This window comes from Thalassophryne amazonica, chromosome 8 (assembly GCF_902500255.1).
Source record: "Thalassophryne amazonica chromosome 8, fThaAma1.1, whole genome shotgun sequence".
NCBI lineage: Eukaryota > Metazoa > Chordata > Actinopteri > Batrachoidiformes > Batrachoididae > Thalassophryne > Thalassophryne amazonica.
In genome coordinates this window covers 37,115,048-37,129,487 of record NC_047110.1, presented here as the reverse complement: position 1 = coordinate 37,129,487, position 14,440 = coordinate 37,115,048, and the positions used below count along the sequence as shown (strand labels likewise).

The 14,440-nt window shown below is 46.7% G+C and overlaps 1 protein-coding gene across 1 annotated transcript in view; it reads right to left on the bottom strand.

The window, feature by feature from the left end:
- Positions 1-14,440, bottom strand: part of syt12 (synaptotagmin XII) — a 120,394-nt gene that overhangs the window by 21,712 nt on the left and 84,242 nt on the right. The window contains exons 2-4 of the mRNA XM_034175996.1: positions 12,484-12,544; positions 11,670-11,863; positions 3,242-3,646 (exon numbers count right to left, since the gene is read on the bottom strand). Of these exons, the coding sequence (XP_034031887.1) occupies positions 3,242-3,646; positions 11,670-11,863; positions 12,484-12,529 (645 nt within the window). The 5' untranslated portion in view covers positions 12,530-12,544. The remainder of the gene's footprint in view (positions 1-3,241; positions 3,647-11,669; positions 11,864-12,483; positions 12,545-14,440) is intronic.

Below are 14,440 nucleotides of genomic sequence, written 5' to 3'. Positions count from 1 at the left end.
AAGCTTGGCTGATGCAAGCACACATGATTCAAATCCATATAGTTTTTGCAAAAAATAAAAAGGTTACTTTTCTAACAGACCTCGTATTTCTCTAATTTAGCACATTTTGGACAAAACCTATATCTGTCTCACTGATACCCACACCTACTCCTAATTTCCATCATCCATCCATCATGCACTAACCAGAGGGTGACAGTGATCAGCACGTGTCTCAAAGTTCATCAGAAAACAGTTTGTCCTTGATGTCTTTTAACATGGAGACAGCATTCATTGTTTTTGAGTTATCATGTCAACAATCTGGAGGGGACAAACTTATTCACTTATTTTTCTATATTGAAAAAAATTTGGAGTAATATTTACTTGAAAAAACCTAGGAAGATTTTTCACTCAGACATTCCAAGTAAATTTTACAAAGGGGAATTCTTAAGTAAATTTTACTTGCATGCATTAGTTTTTCTAAAAGAATAACTCATGTAACATTTACTAGTAATTATCAATTGAATATTTTCATTGAACTTTACTCTGTCTTTATTGATAAAAAGTAAAACTTTTCAGCTGTTCCCCTGGTTTTCACTCAAGGTTGCCGCAGCAGATCGCAGCAGATTGGATCATTAGTTTATGAATGTGTTCATTATAAAACAACCATCGATGCATCTTGTTTCTAAACAGAATTTCTTTTGTCTCACTGTCTGACAAATTTAAGTATTTTTAATAATCCATAGAAGGCAGAGGTGTGGCCAAGTGGTTAGTGCACTTCGTTTCAGTGCCTGCTGCATTTCTCCATGTAATGTGGTGATCCATCAGGAAGGGCATCCAGTGTAGAATTTGTGCCAAATCAACATGCAGATCCAAACTGGATCTGTTGTGGCAATCTTGAGTGAAAACAAGGGAAACAGCTGAAAAGTTTTACTTTTTATGAATAAAGACAAAGTAAAATTCAATGAAAATATTCAATTGATAATTGCTAGTAAATGTTACTTGAGTTATTCTTTTAGAAAAACATATATGCAAGTAAAATTTACTTAAGAATTCTTCTTGTAAAACTTACATGGAATTTCTGAGTGAAAAATTCTGTTTTTTCAAGTAAATATCACTCCAAATTTTTTTCAGTGTATTATAAAACACCATTTTGGCAACAAAGGCAAAGTAACTCTAGGCGTTTATTTATTATACAGGCACTGGGAAACTCAGAGATTCTGCCCCTGCTCTGCAGACCATTCACAGTACCTCTCTGTAGGTTGGCTACCATGTCCAGCAAATTCCTGGGGATCCCAGGAATTCTCAGGATGTCCCAGACATCAACCCAATCAAACAAATCAAATGCATTGCAAAAATTAAAATAGTCTGCAGAGCAACATTTCCCATATTCACACTTGCATTCAATTGGTACTTCCAGAGCTGGGATGTAGTTGATGGTTTACTTCTTCTGTGTGACGCCAGACTGTTCCAGGTGCTGAATGGCAAGGAACTGGAACTAATTCATGTTACAAATAATTATTTTGAGGCAGTCACCCTTCTCTTTCTGGAGTGGGACAAGTCCTTTCTTCCCATCATACTTGTAGTTCCTAGGGTTTGTAAGAGTAGAATGGGAGGCAGAGCCTTCAGCTTTCAGGCTCCTCTCCTGTGGAACCAGCTCCCAATTCAGATCAGGGAGACAGACACCCTCTCTACTTTTAAGATTAGGCTTAAAACTTTCCTTTTTGCTAAAGCTTATAGTTAGGGCTGGATCAGGTGACCCTGAACCATCCCTTAGTTATGCTGCTATAGACGTAGACTGCTGGGGGGTTCCCATGATGCACTGTTTCTTTCTCTTTTTGCTCTGTATGCACCACTCTGCATTTAATCATTAGTGATTGATCTCTGCTCCCCTCCACAGCATGTCTTTTTCCTGGTTCTCTCCCTCAGCCCCAACCAGTCCTAGCAGAAGACTGCCCCTCCCTGAGCCTGGTTCTGCTGGAGGTTTCTTCCTGTTAAAAGGGAGTTTTTCCTTCCCACTGTAGCCAAGTGCTTGCTCACAGGGGGTCGTTTTGACCGTTGGGGTTTTACATAATTATTGTATGGCCTTGCCTTACAATATAAAGCGCCTTGGGGCAACTGTTTGTTGTGATTTGGCGCTATATAAAAAAATTGATTGATTGTTGTACGAGGAGAACAGCATCTCCACATGCCTGTAGGAGCTCAGCTCCAGTCCCACAACTCCCTAGTGTTTTCCCTGCCTTCAGCTACAATTATTTCACTACCTTTGTGATCTCACTTAACATTCAGTGATGAGCTGACCAGAGGATCAGCTACCAGAACCCTGGCACCAGAGATGTCCAATATCGCAGCAGGGGATCAGAATTATACAACTACACAAAGTAGCCAACCCAACAGGACGGCACAACAGAGGCATCTGTCAGACCCGAGCTGTTGCCCACCATGACTGTGATGGGACGAGATGTAGGTTTGGGGGAACAAAATGCTCTCAATCATGATTTGACGTAAGAAAAACAAAATAAATTAACACTTGTAGACCAAATTCAAAGAAATCATTAATCACCCAATATTGTGTCCATGAGTGAATGTAAGCTTTGCTGTTGTTGGTGTTTCAGCTCCCCCTGATCTAGTACAGATCTGCACTGGGATTTGGCAAAAGTTTCATGCTGGATGGACTTTATGACGTTAACTCCAGTTTCACCCGGAGAAACAAACACAGCTTCTGGTCTTCCTAAGAGGTCCCCCATCCAAGTACTAATCAGGACCCACTGCTGCTGACTTCTGACAGGATCAGGCATACACAGAGCAGACCGACTGTGCAAATTTCAAACTGTAATTACATTCTGCAATTTGAAAGTTCTGAAAAACACCAACAGCTCGTCAACTGATGCCTATTATTTACTTTTCGGCAATGTGCTGAGAAATAAATATTTCTCTCATGACGGGTTTGTCAAAAGTGTGCTCAGAGGTTTGACTGCTAACATAGAGAAATCTGTCACTTTTAAATAAGTACTTTTGCAAATAACTTACAGGCAGATTGTGTTGTAGTTGCACAAAGTGGTAGTACAGCTTTATCTGTGGACACCATAATCACTGTTAAAAGTAAAGACTTTCAAATACACCTGTCTCTGTGCCTGCAGAGATCAGGTCAGAGTGTTTCCTAAGCTCAAAATTTAAATAAGGTTCAGCTGTAAGCTGACAGACCGAGTCAAAGTGCATTTTGCTCCCCCCCCCCACACACTGTGACCACATGATGTGTACTTACTCTGGTCATCCCCACGCTGAGCTCCTCCGGCCCCAGTGACACTCTGATGAAGCAGCCAGGGAAGTCTCCCTCCTCCTTCTCCAGCAGGTCTTTGCCCTGGTGCAAAGTGATGTGGAGCATACCCGCTCCCTGTCCTGGCTGCCTGGATGGTTCAAAGTCCAGGGTCACTTCCAGCTGGCCAACAGTGAAGTCGTGACCGAAGTTGTTGGCGATGGACGAGATCGAGCTGAGTGAGTCAGTGGAGATGGAGCGGTTAAGCTGAGCCATGCCGGTGGGATCGAGCTCCCTGCTCATCAGCTCCAATTGGCCCAGGTCCCTGAAGCCGTCTGGTGTGTCACTGAGGGCGAAACTGGCCTTTCGACTGGAGGCCGTAGAGGCCCGCCGGTGGTTGTTGGCTGCCACTCTCTACGGAAAATAGGAACTTAAGAGTTGCAACAACTGGTTTCGGCTTGAAGAAAGTTAGTTTGTGGAAGCAATTTAGAATGTAATTTTCATACGCAAATTATTTCAGAACAATGCTTTTACATTTTTACACCTTTTTAAACAATTTTTCTCAGTCTTGCAGGATTTCATCGCTAAGTAAAAGTGCCTACATTAACTGACTTTAGGCAGCTCGAGCAACTGTGTAGGTGAGAAAATGTCACTTGAAAAAAGCTAATTCAGTCAAATAGTGGAGGGAACATATTTTTTCGAAAGCAACTCCTGTAGCCTTGAACTCAGACTTTTAGTTCTTTTGTCACACCAGAAGCAGCAGGCTGATTTTGTCACCACCACCAACTTAAAAAAAAAAAAAAAATTATATCCTCAACCAAATGGGTTTCTTTCAAAATCCATATTTATCCACCTTTTTACAGTAAAATATTGTTGAGGATACATGTTAAACATCCTCAGTGTCCCAAATTTCTGACTATACATGCAGGTTCTTCACTGCTACAAGGAACCATTAGGTCTGAAACAGCTTCTTATAGAGTCAGTGAGATACGACACTTGACTTATAGACTCAGTGACATATGCCACAGAAGTCCATATATGGAGATCTGCTTGCTCTGTAATATGACCAGTGAGCAAGTGCACACTTTGTAACTGTAGAGGGGCGTGGCCACCAGCTCTTTTCCATTTAAAGCAATAGACATCGAAATAGTGCAGCAGATAACAGAATATTTACAGAGGAATCCTGCAAATGGTGATACAAGCACCAAAGCCAGCACAAATTCTCCATAGACATTACTCTTTTGAAAAAACAAGTAGCCGGTTAATGGTCAGTTAACGAATTACACAGGGGTCAAAATTTAAAAATGTTCCAATCATATTGAAAGCTATACCACATTATTTGTGTCAACATAACGATTCCAAAAAGGTATAGTTTGGACTATCTGTGACAGAATGTTATGGAGTTATGGGGCAAATGTTGGGAAAGTGTAGTGACACGGACCCACAACAGGGGGCGTAAGTGAACGGACAATGGATAAGCAAAAATACAATTTAATGTTGTGAATGTGCACAATGGAAAAACAGACAAATACAATTTAGAATAACAGTCAATAATACTAGGTGACGTGTGGGCAGGCTCGAGGATAGAAGACGCCTGTCCAGAGAAGAGCCAGGCCCCACACGCTTTCCACTGCCAGCGGATCTGGAGCACACCGGAGCCACCAAGCGCTGAGTCCCCAGGTTGCCACTGCCTCCGACTGTCAGATCTGGTACTGCTGGCAGGAAGAACAGAACAGGTGATGGTGGGTGCGTGAACACCCAGCAAACAGTCAGTACAATGGTGGGAAACACCTCCACCTCTTAATCACAACACTCCCGAAATAAATGCAGATCCTGATGTCACACTAACAGTCCACAACCGAGGAGCAGAGTACGCCAACTCCCCAAACACAACGACTACTCTGTAGCGCACAAAAGGTTCGTCTGCAAAGTTAGGGATTAACTCACACAGAAGTAAAGACGTTACTACTGTAATATTTTGCAGGCTGAACAGTTTACCTGACGGGTAGACGATATCTCGGCAGGGAGGTGGAGTTGCTGCCCGGCTTATATGGGATGTGGTGATGAAGTGGTGATGAGTGACAGCTGTCAGGTGGTAATGAGTGGCAGCTGTCATTCCCGGCTGCGCCCTCTCGTGCCTGAAGCCCGCCATTCAGGCAGGATGCCCTCTGGTGGAGGGCCAGCAGTACCTCCTCTTCAGCGGCCCACACAACAGGTCCCCCCCTCAACAGGCGCCTCCCAGCGCCCGACCAGGCTTGTTAGGATGTTGTGTGTAGAAGTCAGCCAGGAGGGCCGGGTCCAGGATGAAGCTCCTCTTCACCCAGGAGTGCTCTTCAGGTCCATAACCCTCCCAGTCCACCAGATACTGGAACCCCTGGCCCTTTCGACGGACATCCAGGAGCCTGCCAACCGTCCATGCCGGCTCCCCGTTGATGATCCTGGCAAGAGGCAGCTCCGGGTCCGGGGGTGCAGAGTGGTGATGAGTGGCAGGGTTTGATGCATGACACGTGAAATACGGGATGAATCCGCAGTGAAGCTGAAGCTACCAGCTTCACTGCGGCCAGACTGAGGACTTTCAGGATGGAATATGGTCCAATGAAACGGTCTTTCAGCTTTTGGGATTCAACATTGAGTGGGATGTCCTTGGTGGATAGCCAAACCTCTTGCCCGGGCTGGTATGCAGGGGCCGAAGAACGCCGGCGGTCTGCATGGGCCTTGGCCCTCATCCGGGCTTTAAGCAGGACAGAGCGGGCAGTACGCCACACCCGACGGCACCTTCTTAGGTGGGCCTGGACCGAAGGCACGCCGATCTCTCCCTCAACGAGCGGAAACAATGGGGGCTGATACCCCAAACATACCTCAAACGTGGAGAGGCTGGTGGCAGATGAGACTTGGCTGTTGTGAGCATACTCGATCCAGGCCAGATGGCTGCTTCAGGCCATCGGGTGCACGGAGGTCACGCAGCGGAGGGTCTGCTCCAAATCCTGGTTCGCCCGCTCTGCCTGTCCGTTTGTCTGGGGATGGTACCCGGACGAGAGGCTTACGGTGCCCCCCAGTTCCCTACAGAAACTCCTCCAGACTTGCGAGGAGAACTGGGGACCACGGTCAGAGACAATGTCAGATGGAATCCCATGCAGACGTATGACATGGTGGACCAGGAGGTCTGCTGTCTCCTGGGCCGTCGGGAGCTTCGGGAGGGCCACGAAGTGGGCCGCCTTGGAGAACTGGTCCACTATCGTGAGGATGGTTGTCATGCCCTGGGATGGCGAGAGGCCCGTGAGGAAGTCCAGGCCGATGTGGGACCAGGGGCGATGAGGCACAGGTAACGGCTGGAGGAGTCCCTGTGCTCGTTGGTGGGCAGCCTTGCCCCTGGTGCAGGTGGTACAGGCCTGGACATACTCCCGGACGTCGGCTTCCATGGATCCCCACCAGAAGCGCTGTCGGACCACTGCCACAGTTCTTCACACCCCTGGGTGGCAGGAGAGCTTAGAACCATGACAGAAGTCCAGGACTGCAGCTCTGGCTTCTGGTGGGACATAGAGTTTGTTCCTCGGGCCAGTCCCCGGGTCCGGGTTCCGTGCCAGGGCCTCCCGGATGGTCTTCTCCACGTCCCAGGTGAGGGTGGCCACGATAGTGGACTCGGGGATGATGGTTTCTGTTGGATCTGACAGTTCGGATTTGACTTCCTCTTAGTGTACCTGGGACAAGGCATCAGATCTTTGGTTCTTGGTCCTGGGGTGGTAGGTGATCTGGAAGTCAAAACGCCCGAAGAACAGTGACCAGCGGGCTTGCCTGGGGTTCAGACGCTTGGCGGTCCGGATGTACTCCAGGTTCCGACGGTCCGTGAAAACCGTAAATGGTACCGCGGCTCCCTCCAACAGGTGTCTCCACTCCTCAAGAGCCTCTTTCACCGCTAGGTGTTCCCGATTGCCGACGTCATAGTTCCTTTCTGCCGGGGTCAACCTTCGGGAAAAATAGGCACAAGGGTGGAGGACCTTATCGGACTCCCTGCTCTGGGACAGCACGGCTCCTATCCCTGAGTCAGAGGCATCCACTTCAACGACAAACTGGCGGCTAGGATCGGGCTGCACCAGAACTGGTGCAGTCGAAAACCGGCGTTTCAACTCCCTAAACGCGGCTTTGCACCGATCTGACCAGGTGAAGGGGACTTTTGGGGAGGTCAGGGCTGTCAGGGGACCAACAACCTGACTGTAACCCTTAACGAATTTCCTGTAGAAATTTGCAAAGCTGAGGAACTGTTGCAGTTTCCTACGGCTTGTCAGTTGGGGCCAATCTCTCACCGCCGCAACCTTGGCCGGAACAGGGGCGACGGAGTTGGAGGAGATTATAAACCCAAGGAAGGACAAAGAAGTACAGTGGAACTCGCACTTCTCGCCCTTCACAAACAGCCAGTTCTCCAACAACCGCTGCAGGACCTAACGTACATGCTTGACATGAGTCTCAGGATCTGGGGAGAAGATGAGAATATCGTCTAGATATACGAAGACGAACCGATGCAGGAAGTCCCGCAAGACGTCATTTACCAATGCTTGGAACGTCACGGGGGTGTTTGTGAGGCCGAACGGCATGACCAGGTACTCAAAATGACCTAATGGGGTGTTGAATGCCGTCTTTCATTCATCTCCCTTCCGGATCCGAACCAGATGGTACGCATTACGAAGATCAAGTTTTATAAATATTTTGGCTCCATGCAGGGGCGTGAACACTGAATCCAACAGGGGCAACTGGTATCGGTTGCGAACCGTAATCTCGTTCAGCCCCCTGTAATCAATGCATGGACGGAGTCCGCCGTCTTTCTTGCCCACAAAAAAGAAACCAGCACCCATCGGGGAGGTGGAGTTCCGGATCAGCCCAGCAGCTAACGAGTCCTGGATGTAGGTCTCCATTGATTCACGCTCTGGACGTGAGAGGTTGTACAGCCTGCTGGACGGGTACTCGACGCCCGGGATCAAATCAATGGCGCAATCATACAGACGGTGTGGGGGAAGAGTGAGTGCCAGATCTTTGCTGAAGACATCAGCAAGATCATGGTACTCCTCAGGCACCGCCGTCAGATTGGGGGGGACTTTAACCTCCTCGTTAGCGGTCATACCGGGGGGAACCGAGGATCCTAAACACTCCCGGTGGCAGGTTTCGCTCCACTGAGCCACAACCCCAGACGGCCAATCAATCCGGGGATTGTGTTTAATCATCCATGGGAAGCCCAAAATAACGCGGGAGGTAGAAGGTGTCAATCTCCTCCCGATGATTCCCAGACACAACCAATGTTATGGGCTGTGTCTTGTGTGTGATTAAAGGGAGAAGGGTGCCATCTAGTGCCCGTACCTTCAATGGTGAAGGAAGGGCCACTAGAGGGAGCCCCACTTCCTTTGCCATCTGCTGTCCAACAGATTCCCTTCCGACCCCGTGTCCACCAGTGCTGGGGCGTGAAGGGATAGATCCCCACTCAGGATCGTAACTGGGAGTCGTGCAGATTTACGTGCGCACCCCTCGTGCGTGTTATGACCCACCCTTTGCCCAGTCTCTAAGGGCGAGTGTTGTCATTTTGGCCGTTTGGGGCAGTTTTTCTGTATATGCTCTTTTGAGCTGCAGAGAAAACACTCCCCGCGGGCCAGCCTCCTCAATCTGTCATCTGATCTAATTTTGGCCCTGCTCGTTTCCCTAACAACGTCAGCAGGGGGAGCTGGCTGTGCAGCGTGGGGAAGACACTTTCGGACCCGGAAGGAAGAGGGACGGCTCATGCCTGACCACGCCCTTCGCCCCGCTCCCGTCGACGTTCTGCTAATCGGTTGTCTAACCGTACTACAAGGTCGATAAGCCCGTCTAAATCCCGCGGCTCATCCTTAGCCACCAGGTGCTCCTTAAGGACCAGAGACAGTCCGTTTACAAAGGCGGCGCGGAGTGCAACAGTATTCCAGCTGGCCCTCGCTGCCGCGATGCAGAAGGCGACTGCATACTCGGCTGCACTCCGATGCCCCTGTCTCATAGACAGCAGCACACTCGAAGTGGTCTCGCCTCTATGTGGGTGATCGAACACCAGTCTGAACTCCCTCACAAACTCAGTATATATCGTTAGGAGCCATGCATTCTGCTCCCAGAGCGCCGTAGCCCAGGCGCGTGCCTCACCTCGAAGCAGATTAATAACATAAGCCACCCGGCTGGAGTCTGATGCGTACATAATGGGACGCTGTGCAAAGACGAGCGAACATTGCATCAGGAGGTCTGCGCACGTCTCTACACAAGCTCCGTTCGGCTCTGGAGGGCTTATGTATGCTTCAGGGGACAGTGGGGGGGTTCGTTGAATGACCAGTGGAATATCTGTATTCGGCGCCTGAACAGTAGGAGGAGGTGCTGCAGCAGCGCCCTGCGTGCGCGCTTCCACCTGGGCGGTGAGAGCCTCCATCCTCCGATTGAGAATAACATTCTGCTCGGTCACCAAGTCCAACCGAGCAGTGAATGCGGCTAAGATTTGCTGCAGCTCACCTAATACGCCTCCTGCCGACGCTTGTGCACCCTGCGTTTCCATTGGTGGTTCACTCGATGGTTGACGCCCCTCGGGATCCATGACGTTGGCCGAGATATCCTGTTGGCAAAGTGTAGTGACACGGACCCACAACAGGGGGTGTAAGTGAACGGACAATGGATAAGCCAAAATACTACAATTTAATGTTGTGAATGTGCACAACGGAAAAACAGACAAATACAATTTAGAATAACAGTCAATAATAGTAGGTGACGTGTGGGCAGGCTCGAGGATAGAAGACGCCTGTCCAGAGAAGAGCCGGGCCCCACACGCTTTCCACTGCCAGCGGATCTGGAGCACACCGGAGCCACCAAGCACTGAGTCCCCAGGTGGCCACTGCCTCTGACTGTCAGATCTGGTACTGCTGGCAGGAAGAACAGAACAGGTGATGGTGGGTGCGTGAACACCCAGCAAACATGTCAGTACAATGGTGGGAAACGCCTCCATCTCTTAATCACAATACTCCCGAAATAAATGTAGATCCTGATGTCACACTAGCAGTCCACAACCGAGGAGTGGAGTACGCCAACTCCCCAAACACAATGACTACTCTGTAGCGCACAAAAGGTTTGTCTGCAAAGTTAGGGATTAACTCACACAGAAGTAAAGACGTTACTACTGTAATATTTTGCAGGCTGAGCAGTTTACCTGACGGGTAGACGATATCTCGGCAGGGAGGTGGAGTTGCTGCCCGGCTTATATGGGATGTGGTGATGACAGTGACAGCTGTCAGGTAGTAATGAGTGGCAGCTGTCATTCCCGGCTGCGCCCTCTCGTGCCTGAAGCCCGCCATTCAGGCAGGACGCCCTCTAGTGGTGGGCCAGCAGTACCTCCTCTTCAGTGGCCCACACAACAGCAAAAACAGTAAGAATGTTGACAAAGGTCAGTTTCAGTTTGTACAGGGGTCAGAAGTAAAGTTGCTCCAATTATTTTAACACGTGATGCAAATTATTGGTTCAGTTAATAGGGTTTTAAAAAGGAATAGTTTGCACTATGTGTCATGCTTAGTTTCACATTACGGGGTAACATATATCATAGAATCCAATGGGCAGGTGTCAAATCCAGCTTCAGAAAGAAAAAGTCCAGCCACATATTTGTTCCATCGTCCCAATAAAGCAGCTGATTGTAATTACTTCAGGCAGGAGGATGAGCTAATTATTGAGATCACCTGTGTTAGGTGCACAGGTAGAAGCAACACATGGGAGGGTTTTCACTTTCTGAAGCTGGATTTGACACCTCTGCCAATGGACACTGACATTATTTGACCTTTACTTTGCAGACCAAGCATTCAACACAGTCAAAACTATCCATTTATTAATCCTATTACCTCAACCAATAATTTGCACCACTTTTTACCAAAATTGGAGCAACTTTAACTTTTGACCCCTGTACAAAGTGAAACTGACCTCTGTCACCATTTTTGCTGTTTTTACCCCATAACATCATAACATTCAGTCATAAATAGGCTAAACTATACCTTTCTGGAATTTTTGCGATCAGACACATAATGTGATATAGTTTTCAATATGATTGGAACATTTTTAAATTTTGACCCAATTGACCCCTACCTGGCCGCCTATTGAAAATTGAAGTGGCTATTTGGCTTTTTCAAGAGTAATGTCTAAGGAGTATTTGTGGTCAATTTGCTGCTTGTAGCACCATGTGAATGACTGCTTCAGTTATCTGCTGCATTAAAACAGGTCATTTGTTTGAGACCTGAAAATCGTTCTACGGAATATTTTTGGCTACAATTTTCAACATCTGTTTTAAAGACATCTGATGATCTTCCTGAATAGATGTGAAACATGATCCCGAATCAAAACAGCTGAAGTTTTGGACCTTTGATGGACACATACTGTCTATTAAACCTCTCATGAGTATACGTAGCTCTACCTTTTGCCTGACTTCTGAGAAGGAGGTTCCATATTTTTCTTGCAGATAGCGGTAGTCAAAATTGGGGAACGGGGAGGGTGCAGGGAAGGTTCCAGATTTCCACAGTTTCCAGATATTGAGCCCAGCCACAGCGAGCAGCACGAAGAACCCCACCAGGTAAATCCCCACCTCCCAGCCTGGCGGGTTACGCACCACTGACATCAGGCAGACACACAAAACAGTAAACACAAGCTGGTCGTACAGACGTCAACGCTGTTAGTCGTCATTAGCTTCATAAGTGTGAACTTTGATTATTTGATGAGCATTAAACACATTTTTAAATGGGGTTATCAAAGCAGTCTTTGCAAGACAGGTATTCTGTGTTGTTTTAGACAAAAATCAGACCAGATGCTGACAGGCAAATTAAAATGTCACTCTGAATCAGAGGGCCTCGTGTTGGATGTTACAGAGAGATTAGAAAGCTGCGATGAGCTGGCTGTTTTTAAAGATGAATTAAATCTGTGGGGAAACTTTGACAGCTTCATCTCTAAATTCTAACACAAGACAAGCCAATTACACGATAAGTAAAAGGGGTCTGTAATGCCAGCGGCCTTCAGCGGCTGACAAGGTGGGAGGTGATGGAAAGCCTGCAGATCAAAGAGACAACATTACTTCAGTCCTGCACAAAGAAGAGAGAGCCTTATACAGTCATCTCACATCACACACACATTTAACACAGTTTAGATTACAAAAAAAAAAAAAAAAAAGCTGAGGAAGCACAAACAGAAATGATTTGAAAAGAATCAGTATCTGACATACATCGTCGTCCACTCACCACTCAGATGGTAGCCTGTTATATCCTCACTGTTAGCTGAGGACATGGTGATGCAGCCAGCCTAAAATAAAACAACAAAAACAACAACCAGATTTAAACTCATTTTTATTGCCATTTAGTAAAAGAACATCACAAAATGAAATATCGATGCATTGCACGAATAAATAAAAACACAGAACAAAGCACTGAATACCAGTCCAAGGTGTGTGACAGTTATATATATACGAGGGCTGTCCGTAAAGTATAGGTCCTTTTTATTTTTTTCTAAAACTATATGGATTTCATTCATATGTTTTTACGTCAGACATGCTTGAACCCTCGTGCGCATGCGTGAGTTTTTCCACGCCTGTCGGTGACGTCATTCGCCTGTGAGCACTCCTTGTGGGAGGAGTCGTCCAGCCCCTCGTCGGAATTCCTTTGTCTGAGAAGTTGCTGAGAGACTGGCGCTTTGTTTGATCAAAATTTTTTCTAAACCTGTGAGACACATCGAAGTGGACACGGTTCGAAAAATTAAGCTGGTTTTCAGTGAAAGTTTTAACAGCTGATGAGAGATTTTGAGGTGATTCTGTCGCTTTAAGGACTTTTCACGGTGCGAGACGTCGTGCAGCGCTCTCAGGCAGCGTCATCAGCCTGTTTCAAGCTTAAAACCTCCACATTTCAGGCTTTATTGATCCAGGACGTCGTGAGAGAACAGAGAAGTTTCAGAAGAAGTCGGTTTCAGCATTTTATCCGGATATTCCACTGTTAAAGGAGATTTTTTTAATGAAAGACGTGCACCTCTGTTGAAAGCCTTAAGGACAAGTTGGAACATGTCCTGCCTGTTAAACAATTTCTCATATACTCACTCCACTGAAAGCCATCAAAAGCCGCCTGGATTTTACAAATGGTTATCAACACAGAGGTGTTTTTCCTGTGCCGCCGCACTGCGTTGGCTGCGTCCCGACGCGCGGATCCGTCTGCACGTCTTTCATTAAAAAAATCTCCTTTAACAGTGGAATATCCGGATAAAATGCTGAAACCGACTTCTTCTGAAACTTCTCTGTTCTCACACGACGTCCTGGATCAATAGAGCCTGAAATGTGGAGGTTTTCAGCTTGAACAGGCTGACGACGGCGGCTGAGAGCGCTGAGCGACGTCTCGCACTGTGGGAAGTCCTTAAAGCGACAGAATCACCTCAAAATCTCTCATCAGCCGTTAAAATTTTCACTGAAAACCAGCTTAATTTTTCGAACCGTGTCCACTTCGATGTGTCTCACAGGTTTAGAAAAAATTTTGATCAAACAACGCGCCAGTCTCTCAGCAACTTCTCAGACAAAGGAATTCCGACGAGGGGCTGGACGACTCCTCCCACAAGGAGTGCTCACAGGCGAATGACGTCACCGACAGGCGTGGAAAAACTCACGCATGCGCACGAGGGTTCAAGCATGTCTGACGTAAAAACATATGAATGAAATCCATATAGTTTTTGAAAAAAATAAAAAGGACCGTTACTTTATTGACAGCCCTCGTATATATATATATATATATATATATATATATATATATATATATATATATATATATATATATATATATATATATACATATATATACATATATATATATATACATATATATATACATATATATATATACACACACACACACATATATATATATACACACACACACACACATATATATATATATATATATATATATATATACACACACACACACACACATATATATATATATATATATATATACACACACACACACACACACACATATATATATATATATATATACACACACACACACATACATATATATATATATATATATACATATATATACACACGCACCAGTGGCGGTCCTAGAGTGATTTACTCCCCGGGCGAAACCCCCTGCGTGCGCCCCCCCGCGCACACTATCATGGCCACCACCTCCGCCCCACCACCCATGAAAACACTAA